The 19,173-nt window shown below is 36.5% G+C and overlaps 1 protein-coding gene and 1 pseudogene across 2 annotated transcripts; both read right to left on the bottom strand.

Annotated features, from left to right (window-relative positions):
• Positions 1–2,848: 2,848 nt before the first annotated feature.
• STT3B (staurosporin and temperature sensitive 3-like b) lies at positions 2,849–8,878 on the bottom strand. 2 transcript variants are annotated; one of them, XR_015225658.1, is made up of 6 exons: positions 7,479–8,611; positions 6,528–7,064; positions 5,864–6,318; positions 4,633–4,755; positions 3,632–3,930; positions 2,849–3,550 (listed from the first exon to the last, which is right to left on the bottom strand). XR_015225658.1 is itself a non-coding variant. In XM_086641879.1 (6 exons), the coding sequence occupies exons 1-6, from the start codon at positions 8,397–8,399 to the stop codon at positions 3,151–3,153; spliced, it is 2,226 nt and encodes a 741-aa protein (XP_086498005.1). In that variant the 5' UTR covers positions 8,400–8,878; the 3' UTR covers positions 2,849–3,150. The 2 variants fall into 2 exon arrangements, 1 of the variants encoding a protein (XP_086498005.1); XM_086641879.1 differs by having other exon boundaries at positions 2,849–3,280; positions 3,871–3,930; positions 7,479–8,878.
• A 7,725-nt stretch (positions 8,879–16,603) lies between these two features.
• On the bottom strand, positions 16,604–19,084 carry LOC147563928 (WAT1-related protein At1g09380-like; annotated as a pseudogene).
• Between the last annotated feature and the right edge of the window lie 89 nt (positions 19,085–19,173).

The following is a 19,173-nucleotide window of genomic DNA, read 5'->3' as shown; positions in this document are numbered from 1 at the left end:
GTGAATGTTACTTCTAAATCTCAATTTGTAACCCTAATCCAAGAAACCTAATAGTAGTACTACAAATCAGAATCCCGAATAAATCAAGAGAAGTAGATTGAGGAATTTAGAGACCAACGGGGTTCTTCTTCCATCAAATTCGTGTTGGAATGGATACTAAATCATTGTCAATCAACTCACCCAATTTTGATATAACATCACTTTGTAGGTTTCAAACTAATTGGATTTTTGAAGGTGTATGAATATTACTTCTAAAACTCAATTTGTAACCCTAATTCCTCAATCTTCTTCTCTTGATTTATTAGGAATTTTAATTTGTAGTACTATTATTGAGTTTCTTGGATTAGGGTTTTTAGAGAGAAGAAGAAGAAGATAAACTTAATGGAAGATGAAGATGAAGATTAGGGGGCAAGATACAACTTTGTAAATTTTTGGGTTAAAAGTAAATATGCTCCCTTAGTTTTTATTCCCCGGAGAATTTTCTTTATTCCCCAAAGCCGTGGCCTTTATTTATCTCTCATCTCTCTCTTTAAAAAAAATTTTTAATCTGTCCTCTCTCTCTTTCTAAAAACTCCGGTGAAGGGGTTTCCCTTCGCCGGAGTTTTTAGAGAAAGAGATAGAGGACAGATTAAAAAAAATTTGTTTTTTTAGAGAGAGAGATGAGAGATACACAATTTTTTTTCTGTATAAAGGTCGCCGCCCGGAAAATTGGCCGGCCGGCGACCTTCGCCGGTGAAGACGATGAGGTGGTAGAGAGAGGCGATGAGTTAGATGAGAGAGAGGTGATGACTAGTTAACGTTGTTATAACGGTAACTGAAAAAGGGGGTCATCTCGATATTTATGATAAAGTAGGGGGCTAGGCAGGAAGCCGGTCACAAAGTTGGGGGTTAGTTGGAAAATAACCCTTTTCTTGATTGGGTTTTAAAAAAAAAAATTTGTTTTAGTTTAACACTTTTTAATTTTAATAAATTATTATTAACTTAAGATAACAAGGATAATTCGGAACTTAGTACTAAAGTTTAGTATTTCTTACTCTATAACTTTTATATATGATGTTTTATTATGATAAGATAAAAACCTTTAGAATACGATTGATTCGGCTTGGGCGGTTTCTAGAAACCCAAGCCGAAGCCAAACCAAACCAACCCGCTTTGGGTTGCTCGATTTACCGGCCAAACTGAGTCGAACAATGATCAGTTCGGCCTAAAAATCGAACGGTCTAGTTCGATTTGATTTGGTTCGGTCGATTGGTTCGATTTTTGCTCACCCCTACTTGTGAGTAATAACAATCTGAACCAATTGGATAGAACATAGCCTAGATATGAACGTAACCACTTCCACGAGGACTTGAACCTGTCACTGAAATTTAAAGAGATACAACTCATGAGACGAAAAGACCCATCTGCCATAACGAGAATTGAACTTTAGAGAAAGTAAGAAGTCAGAGTGCTAGTGCTAAAAATTTTGAACTCGACTTTTTCTTTTTGGAAAGGCCTAAAGAGGATAAATTTGTGGTTTGAACCTGGATCCCAAAGGGTAGAAGCCAACCGATAACTTCAACAAATGATTGTTAGACAAATTTTTTGATCTTGATGCAGTAGATGATGGAATAATTTTTTGGCAAACTTTTACGCGCACTTGTCGATTATTGACCAACAGAGTTTCGTCGGTGTTATTTCACCCAGTCTGCTCCAAAAAGTTTTGAAATTTTTCAACATCAACATTCCCCGAAACTTTTCTCGCATCTCATTAAAAATTTGTGTCGCCTTTAAAAGAATGAGCAAAGATGTCGGTGAACCAGAAATTTTAGAACCTTCTAATCCCAAGTAAAAAATAGTTGAAAGAAATATATAGATCAATAACTTAACATCCCATCAACACTTGGTTGCTCAAGTGGTTGATAGTGTTGACATAAATTCCAAAACTCTGGAGGTCTCAAGTTCGATTCTCAGAGAAGGTGGATTCTACAATTATTGAATTTGAGTTCAACATGGGTTTAACCTATTCGATTTCTCAAAAAGAAAATGTTTGTTTAAGGTTATAACCTATGTTTATCCTTTCCTTGGTAATTACTTTTTTTTTTTTGTTGAAACAGTATCTCTTATATTAAGAAACTAAAACATTCTTACAATATAGATTAACAAGAAAATAAGGAACAACTTGCCAAGTCTTCGTTCTATTCTTTAACCTGGACCATTTCGCTAGCTTGTCTGCAGGAGCATTGCATTTACTTAGAGATGTTATCGAGGAAAGACCCAAATAATGGGGGAGAAAACCTTAAAAAAATCAATTTTATTTGTTTTACATTAGAGGGAGAATGACTATCCACTTGCCTTCCACATCTTCAACAAAAACAAAACTTAGCCTTCCACATTTTGTTTTGTCGTTAACCGCGAGGAGTACAATTAAAGAATTTTGACTTAATTTGCGACTTAATAACTCACTTTCACTAAGAAGACAGAATTCACATTCACAAATTTGACTATCATTTCAAACGTTCTTTTACCCAAGTAACTCAGCATGTCTCAAATTAAGCCAATATCTTGTGTACATTTAACAATTCCCGTACTGTAAGTAAATGTTTATTATCATATAAAATATTTGACTTCCAATATAAACAATGATGACATGTTTATACAAACTTTTGTTGACACAAATTTCACTGTTTTCGATATTTAGAGGTGCACATTCTTGTAAATGATTCCGTTGAATATAGTGTCAAGAAAACCAGTGTCTACTTAGCATCGTCAGTACAGCATGACAAGTTGGGACAAAATCAAGGACTAAATGTAAAGAAACAGAACGAAGAGCATTGAACACTGCCTGTATAGACTGTGCGCTAAATCATACTAAATTGAGCCTCACAATTTGATTTGAAGTTACTAATATTCTCTATGTCAAAGACTCAACCACATTAGTTTTTCCATCCTATACGAAATTGTAGAATACGTAAAGCAAACAAAATTAAAGTGCACCACAAGCAACCCAATCCAACTGTTCACAAGGTGATAACTGATTGATTGATGAACATTTAACTTCCTAAGAACCATAACCAAATAACTTATACCAAAATTTGAGTTCTCAAATTGAAAGTATTATATCCGTTCCTACCCTGTCTAAGTGTTCGGCTAGAGAGAGAGTGAGAGATCTCACAACCTATTGCTGGGTGGCTTGACTTTGTATATCCGAACTATCCAGTTAGATGTCGTATAGGCCTCTTCCAAATGCTCAAGCTTTACATCTTTGTTTCCAATTTCAACTCCCCTTGCACGGTCATACCTGATTTAGTTTCGGTTAGTACAAAATTTAAACATATTAGACAACAAAAGTTGAGAAATTCATGCAAGTCCAAATGCTTTCATGTCATATATGGGGGCTGATTCAAAGTGCTCAAATACTTCGCTTCTATAGAATTAGAAAAGGGTTGAACTCCTGAAATGTGGAGAGGGGTTCATGTTACCACTCAACCAAAGTGAGCTTCACTATACCTAATTTTCTAACAAATGTATATAAAGTTGATTCTATAAAAGAGAATATCAAATTATTACGCTATTGATAATCTAAAGTTCTAAACATAAATATGGGAACTGAGTTGTGCACAGGGATAATGGGAACAACAGCTCCCCTAGCCTTCATCTTATTCTCCCTGTTCATATTATTATTTCCCTTTCTCTTGAACATTTTAAGATTCACTCTCATATCTGTCGTAACTCATAAGCACCATATTTCGAGATATCCGTCTTTATTCTTAATTCTCCTTTTTTTAAAACTATTCTTCATATGCTCATTAAGCTATTTCTGCCGAACCATGCAAAAATTTTGCAGCACAGAAAGGGTAGATCTACGAAAAGTTTAAAAGTGTCACTTACCCAGGAGGTTTACCATATTCTGTAGTCAGCTCTCCAAACCGGTAATAAGAAAGCTTGTACCTGAATCACCACAGATACACATCCATTAGCTAAAAATCAAAAAGTATAATCGATTCATCAAATAAAGGGGCAAGAAGGCATTAGACGTACACAAGCACAAATTATATAGTGCGTCGGACAAGGAAGAAAAGGTAAAAGATACATTTCTAAATGGATAAATGTAAGTATATGCAGGAAAATCTCTTATCATTCCATAACTCTTGCATCTCGAATTGTCATAAAGTAAAATAATGAAACAATACAAGGGATATTGGTCGAACATTGAATTTGCCCCACTAGAGGATATAAAATGTCAAGGTCCCTAAGATCATAATTGGTTCTCATCCAAAATCTACACATTTAGTAGTTAAAGCTCTGAGTCTCATCTGGTTTTCATATTGCTCAGTGACTTGCATCCGTGCTAAAGTAGATCCATAATTTCCGCAGTGACTTTTTTTTATCTAGAGATTATCAGTGATTACACACTCTTGCAGTATATGCCCATAGAAACCCATATTAACATTACGTCAAGTCAGATTTTGTGTTTTAACTGACAGTTTCCTTGCTTTGTCTTAATTCTATATCGATAGCATTATAGCAAGGAAATTGCGCTTAAGCTTGGATTTGTAGGTACCCTTCATGGGCTTTTATTGAAACATATAAATAGAAGTTTTGAGTCTCTAATATGCATTATTAATGACTTAGCAATGCTTCATAACTTACATGAGACAATTCAACATCTTGGGTGCAGCCCCCTTATCAACACGGTACTCGCCATTAACTAGGTAATCCGGTTCCTTGATTACAGGAAAAACTCCACCTCCAATCCGCACCATCCACAAAAATCTAGTACGCCATTAACAGTGTCAGTAAAAAAGGAAACATATTTTAATGATACAAGTTCGAAACCAAAAGAGAAACTGTTTCCAATTAAGCAGGTTTCAGTCTAGCCTTCTATATAACAATATAAACAAGAACGAGCAAAATGAACTATATCATAAAGGAATGAGAAGCATTTACTAGAATACTTAAAATAAGAAACCAAATTAGAGAATTCAAGAGATAAATTACCAAAAAATCTATATATTAATGATGTAATAACAATAGTTACCAAAGACAATAACAAGAGAAGATCTTGGTAAATGAAGAAATCACGCATCTCCAAAACTCTGTTACTTTGTTTTCCTTTCATTTTTAGGAACTGTAATATCCCAAGTCTGCAATTGTCTATAAAACCTTACATATCTTATTCACAACTCTGTAAGTTTAAAGAGAGAGTAAAAGCATCTATTAAAAACTGAATTGTTGTGAAAATTAGAAGTTATCTCTTAAACAGAAACACTCGGTATGCTCTGAAACTCTCCCAGTTCTTATATGCATTTCTTCAGGCGCGTAAAGGACCAAGAACCTTACGACCGTGGATTGAACCTCGCCAAACACTGTGGATAACGGAACATGCTATGCTTGCTACCACCCTACCAAAGAGGGGTTCACCCATTGCTCTGATCTTTGTGATGCTTACCACTGAAGTCCAAATATTAATATCTAGACTCCAATCATCTCCAAAATGGCCCAATGTATTACCATATTTTATTCAAAAGTTAAGGTATACATATAACTGTATGAGTGACTATATCAAAGTTTTAGGATTGACAGGAACCAACTTATCAGGAGCGGTCCAGTGATCCCCTTCCAGGGGCGGCAACTAAGAACAGTAAAGGATCGAATCCAGAATCAAACCCATTTGGGTAACTGAGTGAGGGTCGTTTGATATATATATATATATATATATATATATATATATATATATATATATATATATATATATATATATTACCCAACGTAGTTGATAATAAAAGCTCCAGATATATTGCGAATTTCAACACGACGATAGAAAGAAGAAAAACATAATGGAAGTAATATATGGCAGTTCTAGATAAAAATAGACTCTTACTTGTTAATATCATCGGAAGAATAGCCAGTTACCCCTCCAAATACAACAAGCACATAATCCACATCTAGCGATCTCATGATCTCATACGCTTCATCTTCATAGGATGACATAGCACGCCCTACAGTGGCAATGTGTGTGTTGTTCCACGTGTTATTATCAACAATGACAGTTCTATTTCCCATGGCTGTGATCTGATACCCATAATCCCACCAGGACATCACCTTGGCGTCTGGAGGAGTATTCTGGCGAAGCCAAAAGTATGCCTCCCTATAGTCATCAAAAATGACCCTGCCACCATTTGCACCCCTGGCAGCCAACACAATCGAGGGAGATGAATATGCCTCGGATGTGACCCACGTGCAGTGGATAGCATACTTGCTGAGCAAGAAAAAAACACCTAGAAGCAGAGCAGCAGCAACATTTTTTCCAAATGGTGGAGATTGATCGAGTAAATTCTGTTACAGCAACAAATGCAAGGATTCTCAAAATTGAATTCAAGGAAACACATGCAACACAAAGAAAATAAATTGACTTCTTAACCTTCTAAGAAAACATGCTAAAAATAGGTTTACAATAACCGTTTTTTCAGTTATATTCATTCATTCAGACCATTCCAATATCAGAATAGGTTAAAAAAAATGGTGATAACAGAATGAAGACATACCTTAGCCGCGGCCTTTGCACTCCCAGATGTCTTGCTAGAGCCACTATGTACAGTCTTGTTCTTTGTCCTCATTAACGAAGTTAAATTCTTTGTAGTAGCAGATACTGCAACAGCACTTATAAGGCAGACAGCAGGTGTGGCAACAAGAATTAGCCGAACCATCACTCCAGCAAAATACATGCTGGTTAGTCCATACATAACTATAAATATTGTAGTGTCCGATAACCTCTTGAAACAAAAGTACAGACCGGCAGGGAAAAGAATGAGGAGGATGTGAAAGTCAAACATAAATGATGACCATGCTGTTGGTTGATGCTCAGATACAGATGCAATAATTGGGATGAAATTCGTTGCATATGTTGGGTCGAGCAAAGAGTAAAAACGCCCTGTCCATGGAGAAATGTAGCCAGAAGCAATACCAACACCAAGAGCAAGGACACCCAGACCAACTGAACATGTAACAGTGAACCTCAAAAACGACTGAAATAGCTTCTTATCGCTGAGCAGGTGCTTAACCCAACCTAAGAAGTAAAATACCTGCAAAAAAAATGTTTTTTTATGTTAGACTACCAGTCCTAATTTTCAAATTCAAGCCCACCCACTTACAAATTGACCAAAATTTCAGAACACTCGAGTTTTTCAACATTAAAAAATAGATAAGAAGTCTGCAGTTAAGGCTTGCCGGCTCGAATTTAAGTATACACAAATATACTCTTAAAGATCTAAGGAACTGAGTTCAAAAGAACACCTCTAAACTGAATATCCAGTTTCCTAGACTTTGTCTGGAGAAATTTATTTATTCTGAATTACTGATCATAGATTTAATCCTTAACCAAAATGCATGTATTCATCTCGGAGACTCAGACGCTATTATAAGTTGCTCTTTCAGTGAACCAGGTAACTGTTTAAGGTCACAACTCATAACCAAGATGGTAAGAGAAAAAAACAAACCTGCATCAAGAAAAACACCCCCATTGCTGCCATATGCTCCCCGGACTGAACATGCTGAAACCCGACGAACTGAATTTGCATTGCGAGCAACGACCCTAACACGTACATGCAATTATATGCTACATACAACCTCATTGAATACCTTCCAGTAATCAGAAGAACCAACACATACAGAGGAATTAAGTTAATTATAAAAACGTAACCTCCCCAAGCTGAAACCATATAAAAGTACCCAAATGCCGAAGCTAAACTCCAAAAGAGAGAACCAGTATTAACAGCCTTAACAAAGAGATAGAAAGTAAGCAACAACGCGAAAATGGCTACCCCTTCGTTATCATAAGATCCAGCTACTGATCTAGAGATATAACCAGGGCAAATTGCGATTAAAGCAGCAGCAACAAGACCAGCCCCAGAATCCCAGATCTCTTTACCGAAAAAGTAAGCTACTATAGTTGTATTTGATGCGAAAAATGGAGCTGTTAAAACACAAACTTCACGAATATGAACTGCAAATCTTAAAAACCTAAGTGTCCAATAGATTAAAGAAGCAGTTACCATGAGACCTGGGTATAAAGTTCCACCAATGATTCGACCTAGCGGATACCAACTTTCAGAATCAAACCAGTTCCAAAATTCATAAAAACCTTTCTCAGTAAGGAACAATGTCGTTCGGTAATTGAAGTAAGGATCAAATTCATGAATCATGCTTTCGTAACGAAGAACACTGAATAATCGAGTTATGAAAGCCAAAACGTAGACAAGACCGAGAATACTAACTCGAATCAGAAGCTCTTGTTGCTTGGTTTTCAACTTAAAGTTCTTGAGAGAGAAATTAGAGAAGAAAGTATCTGGTTTGATGCTAACCTGCGCCGATGATGGCGTCGGTGTTGCCGATTGCTGTTGGTTCGCTGATCCGCCCATTTCTGTGAGAGAGGTGAGAGAATTTCGAAACCCTAAATGACGAAATTAAACAGTGGATCGTATAGAGTAGTGAAGATCTGGAATCAATGGAAAAATTCTTCCATGAATCAAACGAAAAGATGGATTTGGATCAGGTTAGATCGAATGTTCGATGAAAGGTGAACAATGAGGGTTAAGGAAGAAATAGAATAATGTGGATTTTGATCCCAGTCACTAGAACACTGTATAATCACAATTATAACCTCTTTATTGTTCAAATTTCTTTCTCATACCTATTTGGATGGGAGGTAAGATGATCCGTCGAAATGTTTCATTTTTCAATTTTTTTCAGGTACTAGAACGTAAATATCTACTTTTGTTTCAGTAGTTTGGTATCGTCAATTTTTGCTAATAACGTGTTGACAGTGTTTATGTATTCATATAATCCTGTATTTGGAAAGAAAATTATATCTACGTAAGTATTATATTACACGTAATTTAAGAAAACTGATGTAAGTATTTGTATATATACTTTCAAAAATTGTATCTACGTAAGTGCTTATTTTAACTTGGTTCTCGTAAGACCACTTAAATGAATACTATCGACATGAATAGAAATTTTATTACTAAACATTTTTTACACTAAATAGATGCACATATAGTTTAACAAAAAAAAAAAAAATAGATGCACATATATCTTAAATAACGATAGACTAATTCCGTTTTTCTTATAGGTTCCCCTCAATTTCAAGTCATATTCATCAAGAAAGGAAGTCCAATAAATTTTTTTCTAAGAAGTATTCGGGAAACCACTTCATCATCAACAATGGACATCAAGAAATGTTATCCTACCAGATTTTAACACTTTTCTTCCTCTGGAGCAATCATATGGTGTGATATTAAGTTGAATTTGTTTTCTTCTAACAAAAAAAAGTTGAATTTGTTTGTATGTTCCTCACATACAAAGAGCTAAAAAGTTTTATGTGTTTTTTAGCCAAGTGGGACGTCAAGTCTATTTTTTTTTTTTTTTTGATGAACCGTCTATTTTTTATTTGTCTTCCTATTTGAGTTTTCTTGGTATTTGCCTAATGGCTGCTTAAAATAACTTTGCCTTCAAAAAATCCTCCCAAGTACATACATACATACATACCATGATAATAATTTAGATTCTGCCAGCAATTCTTGGTTGGAGTGGTAAGATGTTTAATCTTCTATCTTATAAGTCAAGAGTTCTGAATTGGCTAGACTGTTTGCCTTTGTGAGAGCTATCGGAAACTCGACTTTCGACATTATCGTTTATACTTTCAAATTAGACTTTCAAATTTTAAAAATAGATTTACTTTCGTTTTTTATCATTACTAAATATTAACCATTAATAAGGATCCCAACTAAAGGCTTTTGGTATAGGAAGATCAATTTTTAGCAAAGACAGTGCATTAGATAGGGAGATCATTCTTTTTAGAATAGGGAGAGATAAACACTATTTTCTAAAATATCTCAACTTTAAACTTTGGTCCCTCCCCTCAAACTATTTTCGGCCAAAAGATAGGGAAGAGAGAAAAATCACGTTCGACCAAAACCTGTTCGTCGGTCAAAGAGAGAGAAGAGAGATAAACACCCTTAAAACCTGTTCAACCAAAAGAGAGAAAAAACCCTAAATATGTTTGTTTCGATCAAAGAGAGAGAGATAGAGATGGGAACCTAAACCCTAGATGACTAACACAACACTCATCTCCATAGAGGGGTTTATTCTTGTTATTCATTCATTTCTCCATAGATTTTTAGGATTTTAACACTGATTAAAGTAACTTTTGAAGATTTCAAGTATCAATATTGCAATGAAGAATACAAAGAAGGAAAGGTAAGAGTTCTTCCTCATCTTCTGGACTGATTGATTTATTTTGGTTATAATTTCAGTTGGAACCTTTGTAAATCTCTATAATTTTCGATTCCAATATCGCAATTCCATTTTGTCAATTTCTATGAAAATAGTGAAAATTTTCATCTAGAACAACTGCATTTTTTTTTTTTGTTGTCTTTTTCAGTCAGTCTGACCGAAATTTGTTGTCTTTTTCAGTCGACCCAACCGAAAATCTTTTACGAAACAAAAACGACCTAAAACCCTAAAATGTTTGTTTAACCATAGAGGAAGACAAGACAATGATTTTTCTTTACCTGAGACATATTATCTTCATTATATATGTCTTTGTTTAAGTCGATGCCCTCATTTAAGTAGATGGTTTCGTTTAAGTCGATGTCTTCGTTTAAGTCAAAGGACTCTTCTTTCTTGATGTAGGCTGCCTCCTTCATTAATGGTGGTTGCTCATCCATGAGATCTTGAGGCACCATTAAAACTTGAAACTAAAACTATAGTGATGGTAAACTTTGCAAGTTTTTTAATATTAATGGTGATGTTGATAGTAGTGACGATATTAGGGTTGGGTTTTTTTATGTGAGAGAAAACTACAAGTGAATAGAATATAAGATTTATTATTAATTTTTATCAATTTCTAATCATGAATATATAAGTATATATTTCAAACACATCTAATGTATTCTGATCATAAATAAATTAGTAGTGTTTCTTATTTGTTTCTCCTTATTCTTTAATATCAGGTTGAGTTTTGAGATACTTGAAATATAGAAAAGAAATATCAAACAATTAATTTGTAATCATAAATATAAGAGTATTTCTAACCCAAGTTATGATATTAATGTAGGCACCTAACAAATAATAATTGGTTATTATTTGTTTTTCTTTATTGCAATCTCTGTAATACTTGGTCTACTTTATGGTTTAAGGAGGTGGAGATGAGAACAAAATTAAGATTCATGAACATAACTTAGAAGTGGTTCGTCCAAGAGGAAATGATAATACTTTGTAGGGAAAGGCAACCAATATAAAGGTGATACCAGATCATCTTCTTTGAACTCATTTTCTGTATATGTTTTTTTTAACGAGGTGATTCCATTAATCCAAAACAATGTCCATTACAACGAAAATGCGAAAAAGACTGAATGTGAAATACGCACAAAAAAACCTACTGATCCGTCAAACCAGAGGGACTAAAGCTTCAGCTGCCAGATTGTGAGGGGATGTATTAGAGTCTCTAGAGCAGTATAAGAGGGGCACGATCCTCTCATTCACTAATCCACGAAGAAACCTATTTCCGCTTGCAGCCGCCACAGAGGAAAAATTGAGCCGTCCGATAGGAGGGTGATAATGACCTTCGAACCCCCTTCCAAGTCAAAATCTTATAAGTTCAGTCGTTGAGCCATCTCCAACTCTAGTTAAAATCCCCTCATCTCACCGTGTAGAGCCGAGATCGGCGACAATGTTACCGCAGCTGAGTCTACCAGTTCACCATCAGAATTTCGTAACACTGCCGTCGCCGCTGCTCCTTCTTGTCGGTAAGATCCATTGACGTTTATCTTTAATCGTCCTACCTGTGGGGGTCTCCATCAAGAGCGAGGTTTTTCCTGGCATAATGGCAGAAGACGAAGGTAGAAACACAAACCTTGACGGTGAACGAGGTAACAATGCTATGTGGGAAAAAATTGACGGTTTGAGTCATCAACTAGCTCAGATGATGGAGATGATTAACAACCTGAATGTCAAAACAAACCCTAGGCAACCTATTAATAGAGAACGTGTTGAGGGATTCGCCCACAACCAACCTGTTAATGGAAACGAAGTCAGAACACAAATACTTCAACAATATGCTGGCAACCAAGAACGTGATGATAACTATTATCCTAACCAATATTACCCGCATAGAGATTATGATGAATACAAAATCAAGGCAGAAATACCATTCTTCAGTGGCTATTTTCCGATCGAAAAGTTCCTTGATTGGCTACATGAGGTTGAGCGACAAGTGGAGATGTCCTATACTGATCCTGGCGAACAGACGGTAAAAATTATCACTTGTAGACTCAAAGGAAGTGTTGCGGTTTGGTGGGATGAGTTACAACGTCAAAGATTGGGGCAAGGAAAGGCTCTAATCCAGAATTGGCCGTCTTTGAAAGAAAACCTGAGGGAGAGGTTCTTTCCCCCAGATTATCAACAACACTTGTTCAGGATCAACCAGAATTGTAAACAAGGGTTGCGTTCGGTGGGAGAGTACTACGAGGAGTTTTCAAGATTGGCCCAGAGAAATAGTATGGAAAATGTGACAGAATCAAATAACGTGTTAGTGGATCGTTTTATGAATGGTTTAAAGTTTAATCTAAGAGAAAAGATTGGATTGGTTACGGTCTGAACCATTCAGGACACATACAATTTAGCACTAAAGGCAAAAGCTTGGGAGAAAGATCGTCGAAATTCAGGGTTCAGAAGAGACGAACAACCTCGATTGACTTCTGAAAAGAGCAAGGGAACTCTCAGGGAAAATACTGAACCCCCAAGAAACGTAACAAGGAGTAGTTCCAGTACTGCTAATCAGAGACCCCCAGCTAACACAGGAACCAATCCAAATCCGTATACAAAGTTTCGTGGAACTAAGTGCTACTCCTGTCAAGAAATCAGTCACACGTCAAACAATTGTCCCCAGGAAGGAATAGAAGGGTAGTGAATGTCGTGGACGAGAATAGAGAAGATAATTTTCCTGAAGAAGACGGAGATGGTGGTGAAGATTATGAGGGTTATGAATGTGTCGAAGAAGAAGGTGAACGAGTAGCTTGCATGATTCATCCAGTCTTACTCACACCAATGAGGAAGATCGTAGCCAACGGAAAACGATCTTCCGATCTGAATGTACTATCAAAGGAAAAATGTGTTCTTTAATCATCGACTCTGCTAGTTTTGAGAATTTTATTTCTAGAAAACTTGTTGAGTAGCTACAGTTACCCGTTGAAGATAATCTTTCACCATACACCATTGCTTGGATAGGACCGGGACATGTTAAGAAAATTGTCAAGAAGTGTCGAGTTCCTATCTCTATCGGAAAGTACTACAAACGTTGGGAGGTATATTTGTACCAGAACGAGTTTGTCCTGTACTCAAACCATCAGACCCTAAAATTCATCAACAGTCAGAAGCAAGTTGACAAGATGCACATCAGGTGGGTCACTTTTATTCAGAAATTCAACTTTGTTATTCGACACAAATAAAGCGCAACGAATAGAGTCGCTGATGCACTTAGTAGGCGTGCCACACTGTTGGTAACATTAACACAAGAAGTTGTGGGTTTTGAAGTATTAAAAGAGTTGTATGAAGACGATGATGATTTCAAAGAAATCTGGGCTAAGTGTAAGGAAGGTCAACCAGTGACAGATTATCTTATTTTAGCGGGTTACCTATTTAAAGGCAGCAACTTATGCATTCCCAAAACATCCCTACGAGAAAGTTTGAGCCGTGAATTACACGCTAGTGGATTAAACGCACATCTCGGAAGAGATAAAACAGTTCTTAACTTATCCAGTCGATACTTTTGGCCAAAGTTGAAGAGAGATGTGGGTAATTACGTTCAGAAGTGTTATGTTTGTCAAGTTTCAAAGGTCAGGCGCAAAATACGGGTCTTTACATCCCCCTTCCTATTCCAACAACCATTTGGGAGGATTTATCCATGGACTTTGTGTGAGGACTTCCTCAAACACAAAGGGAAGTAGACTCAGTTTTTGTGGTCGTTGACAGGTTTTCGAAGATGGTTCACTTTATTCCGTGTAGGAAGACTTCAGATGCTTCCCATATAGAAAAATTATTTTTCGCAAAGTTGTCAAACTACATGGAGTACCTAAATCGATTACTTCGGGTCGGGACTCAAAGTTTCTTAGCCATTTTTGCGTCACCTTATGGAAGATGTTTGGCACGTCTTTAAACAGAAGTACTACAACTCCTCCCCAAACAGATGGACAGACAGAGGTGACAAGCTGAACTTTAGGTAACATGATTCGGTATATCTGTGGAGATAAACCCAAGCATTGGGATCATGCATTACCTCAAACAGAATTTGCCTACAACAATGCAGTGCATAGTGCTACTGGAAGAACTCCCTTTTCTGTCGTTTACATGAAGGCTCCTAATCAAGCTGTGGATTTAGCAAAATTACCTAAAGGAAGGGGAGTTAGTGTAGCAGTAGAAAACATGGCTGAGCAAATTCAGACAACGCACGACGAAGTGCGACTTTGCCTCGAGGAGACTAATGCTAAGAACAAAGCAGTTGCCGACAAACATCGTCGGAAGAAGGTTATGAGGAGGGTGACGATGTGATGATTTTCCTACGAAAAGAGCACGTATAATAAGTTGAAACCTAAGAAGTATGGTTTATTCAAGATTCTGAAGAAGATCAATGACAATGCTAATGTGGTGGATATCTAATTCTTTTCAGAGTTTTCCGCTGCGTCAGGTCATGCCTTTACAAATGATTGTGATAATCTTCAAGAGCCCTCAATTAGTTTCACTTATGAGTTTCATCATGAGAGAACTCTTGAAAATATTCAGAAATCATTTTATGGGTCACAAACTCATATTAAATAAAACACTATGCACGCCCTTTAGGAGATAGAGTCAAAATTGAAAGACACCGAGAGAGGGGTTTCACAATCCCAAACTCCAGCATATCCCAAGGGTACAGGTGAGGACAATACACCTTGTATTAGTGTTAAGTCCAACTCCATTCTCGAAAGTGATGAAGTGATTAGCTCAGATACTCCTATGAAGGTAGACATACCTGAGGATTGTGCAATTTCTGAGAATGGTGAAGGACATGATGAGTTTTTAAAGCCGAAATCTGAGTCTGAACCAGTTAATAAACCTCATTCTGCATGCCCTCAACAATTGTTCCCTACCCGTGATATGAATATGCTTGCATCGATAGTTAAGAGGAACAACACTACTAGTTCTCAGGAGGACCGTAACAACTTGACTAGTTTTTTACTTGAGACCTTTGTAGCTAGTAAAGATGGACTAGATGTCGATACCCTCTTAAGAGAAACCATAGATTTCTCTAAGGACACTGATGATATTGAGACAGGAATAATGTTTGAAGGATTGTCTGAACCCTCACTTAAGGAAAATTCTGACTTAGTCCCAAGGTCCATTGGCAAACCCTTAGGTTTTAGTTCGACATCTCAACTAATATCTTATACATTTGTAGATCTTTTTAGTGAAATCCATGCCTTCCTTGTTATTATATCAAACTCTGTTGCCTTCTCGTCATCCAAGTTTGGGGATTACCTCTTATTTTTTGTCGTCTCACTATAAACCCGTACCATTACATTGTTGTGAGACGGTTCTTACCAGTTAAAACTTTTGTATGGGTAGACTCTCAAATATTTCGTCTTTTGTTATATGATAGTTTAGTCTACTGAGATTGAGGTTTTGATGTTTGTGGGTATCATCTCTGGAAACCCTCCACGAGACAAAACTCGTACTCTCGTGCATACGAGAGACTCAAAGGTTAAGCATAGCTTTATGCAGTCGAGTGATCCTGCGTGAGTGGTCATTTTTATATGGTGATCCTTATACTTCATTCTTATTCTATTTATTGATGTGTTAGGAGCATTTCTCAACTTGTATACTTTTGGGGCGTGGTTCGTTCCAAGTTTGGGGATGACGATTGGCTTATCATCAACTTGAAACTCGAATACATAAGTCTTGGTAGTATCACTTTTTATCTCCAAATATGATGCCTAACAAGAAAAGTACATAAAAATATGATTTGTAATACTCGAAATGGACTAACTAAGCTAAGTTAGGCGCTCCAAATGTGACATTTTCATGTCACATCAGGGGAGCCGAGTAAAGTTCCTAATTAGAACTCGTCCATCAGAATATGATCTTGTTTAAGTTTGTCTGAATGAATGGGTATTTGTTAACGTGCTTTTTTGTTGAATAATATTTTATGAGAACTAGGGCGTCTTTGCCTGGCGATAAAGAGGGTGAACTGGATACGAAAAACTATCTATAACGATGTGACATTATTAGCGACGGATTTTTAAAACATAACTAGAAAGGAGATTCGAGTTTTTGTCGGACAGTTTGCCTATTACATACCTATTACCGACGGTTTGGTGTATTACCGTTACCAAGTGTAAGTACTACTTCCTACAGCAGTTTTTGCCTAAATCGTGAGAAGAGTACTTTCCAAGGTGGTATATTAATTATTAGTCACAATCATCAACCGATTTGTAGTGCTAGTTCTTTACTTAATCCCTTACATGCAACTACTTACTGATGATTAATATCAGTCGAATAATTAAAATTGAAAACACTTAACATTCATTCAAATAAATTGTGAAGACTTATCCCCACTGCTAGTGCTGCTGCTGCACAGTGAGGGCATATGATTGATGACCTCTCCTTTCTCCTCATCACATTCCATAATCTCAATATCACCTCCTGTCTTCTGATCATAATTAGTTGTGTTTCTTGCTACTGTTTCTCCACCCTTCCCCCACAGAACTCCCAAAAGTCCTGCTAGTATAATTATAGAACCAACCACACTACACATATATAGGCCACATTATAACATATTAATGATACTTAAATCCACCACATGCACATATATATATATATATATATATATCCTTGAATATCAAGCACATAATTAAAGAAAATTACCTTCCGACATATACTTTTTCATCTAATATTGCCCAACCTACTACAACGACGATAACCAATTGTAGCGGATTGAAGGCGGAAACGTAGATGGGTCCTCTCTTCGAAATGCACCACGAGATGACCACAAAAGTTAGCGCGGATCCAATGGTTCCCTTTAATAATCATATATATACCTAGTAAATTTTGTCATGCATGCATGGGTAATAATTTGGCATGATATTTTAGCAATTAAGCTTGATATTTATTAGTTAAAAAACTTACAGCATAGAGAGGTGTTATTATTCTGATTTTAGAAGAAAGCAACCATTCTTTCACATCATGTTCTGCAATCAATCCAATGAATACACATTCGATGCTAGCCATGAAACACATTATTGCCGTGCTAGAATAAGGTGTCGGAAATGTCTTGCTCATTTTTGTCTTAAGTTAAATCAGAATAAAGAAAACATCAAACAAAGGGTTTCAATAAACATAATTACACTAGAGCAAAAATGTAAAAGTAGCTTATTTTAACCATCACCAAGTGATTTCTACCTAAATTAAGATGCTTGGGCATGGAGAAAGTCGACAAAAAACAAATTTAGATATATATGGGTTATTGTATATATAATTACCTGAACTATAAATCTCCCTGATCCAGCCACACAACTAAGAGCAATGAAAAGAGGACCGATAAATGAAGTATGTGAGTTGTTGTTCCCTCCCATTTGTTTGACACTGCTCCAATGTATGAACGATTTACCGATGTTTATGCGCTTTCCTTGATAGAAAGACATAAACATGGCACCTCCCACACACACTACTGTCCCTAACACCTTTGCCAGCCCTGCCGATCTCTTTACATCCACAGTCTCCATTCTATATATACATGAAACATTTTAAGTTATAAAACCAAATTTCTCTGCATGAAATGAAGAACTATATGTTCATGCTATTTGAAAGTGGATATGTACCCGAACAAGACAACCATAAGAAAAGTCATTGCCGGTAATAAATTACTCAACGCACTTGCAACAGTAGGGGTTGAATATTTAAGCCCTAGAAAGTAAAAAAATTTGGTTCACAGTTGCCTTGGAAATCGGATATATAACAAGGTTAATTAGTGATTGTGTTATGTTCAATCGAGGTTAATGTGAATAATACAAGTAATCCAAGACAAATAATAGGAATAGTAAAGAACAATCAAGAACAAAACACAGAGATTTACGTGGTTCGGTTGGTGAGACCTACTCCACGGCGACAACGACGCGATGATTTCCATTATGATAAGCAAACAAGTTTACACAAGAGATTCGTGAGATTGTGTCTTACTGATATCTCCTTAGGGTTTAGTTTTTAAGATTGGTCAAGTTGTACGCGTCTTGAATAGTCTGTACTGTAATTCTCCCCACCTTTTCTCGCAGACTAAATTTTAGTTCGCTTAGAAATTGATTTGCTACAACATCTTCATATTCTGTAATATTTTCCATATTGTTTCTTTGAACCAATCTTAAAAACTCCTCATAGTACTCACCCACTAAACGCAGGCCTTGTCTACAGTTCTGGTATATCTTGAACAAGTGTTGTTGAAAATTAGGAGTAAAAACCTCTCTTTCAGGTTCTCTTTCATAGATGACCAATTTTGGATGGGTGTCTTTCCTTGTCTCATTCTTAGATGTTGTAATTGATCCCACCAATCTGCGGCACTCCCTTTAAGTCTACAAGCAATAATTTTAACTATCTTCTCATTGAGAATCGTAGTAGACAAATTGACTTGTCGTTCGACCTCATGTAGCCAATCAAGAAACTCTTCGATCGGCAAATAGCCATTGAAGAGTGGTATCTCTGTCTTGATTTTGTATTCATCATAATCTCTACGCCGGTATATGTGATTAGGATAGTAGTTACCTGCGTTTTCTTGGTTGACAACATATTGTTGAAGTGGTTGTGTTCTGCCTTCGTTTCCATTAACAACTCGGTTGTGGGCGAATCCCTCAACACGTTCTCTGTTAATAGGTTGCCTAGGCTTTGTATTGACATTGAGGTTGTTAATCATCTCCACCACTTGGGCTAGTTGATGACTCAAACCGTCATTTTTTGCCCATATAGCATTGTTACCTTGTTCAGCGTCGAGGGTTGTGTTTCTAGCCCTGTCTTCTGCCATTAAGCCAGGAGAAACCTCGCTCTTGATGCCAACTGACGCAGCGGAAAATTAATAAAAAGCCTTAAAACTCCGTCTAAAGACTATAGAGC

This window comes from Eschscholzia californica, unplaced genomic scaffold (genome assembly GCF_041429995.1).
Source record: "Eschscholzia californica isolate CP2 unplaced genomic scaffold, dmEscCali1.0.p SCAF_1, whole genome shotgun sequence".
NCBI lineage: Eukaryota > Viridiplantae > Streptophyta > Magnoliopsida > Ranunculales > Papaveraceae > Eschscholzia > Eschscholzia californica.
This window is presented reverse-complemented; position numbering and strand designations above follow the sequence as displayed.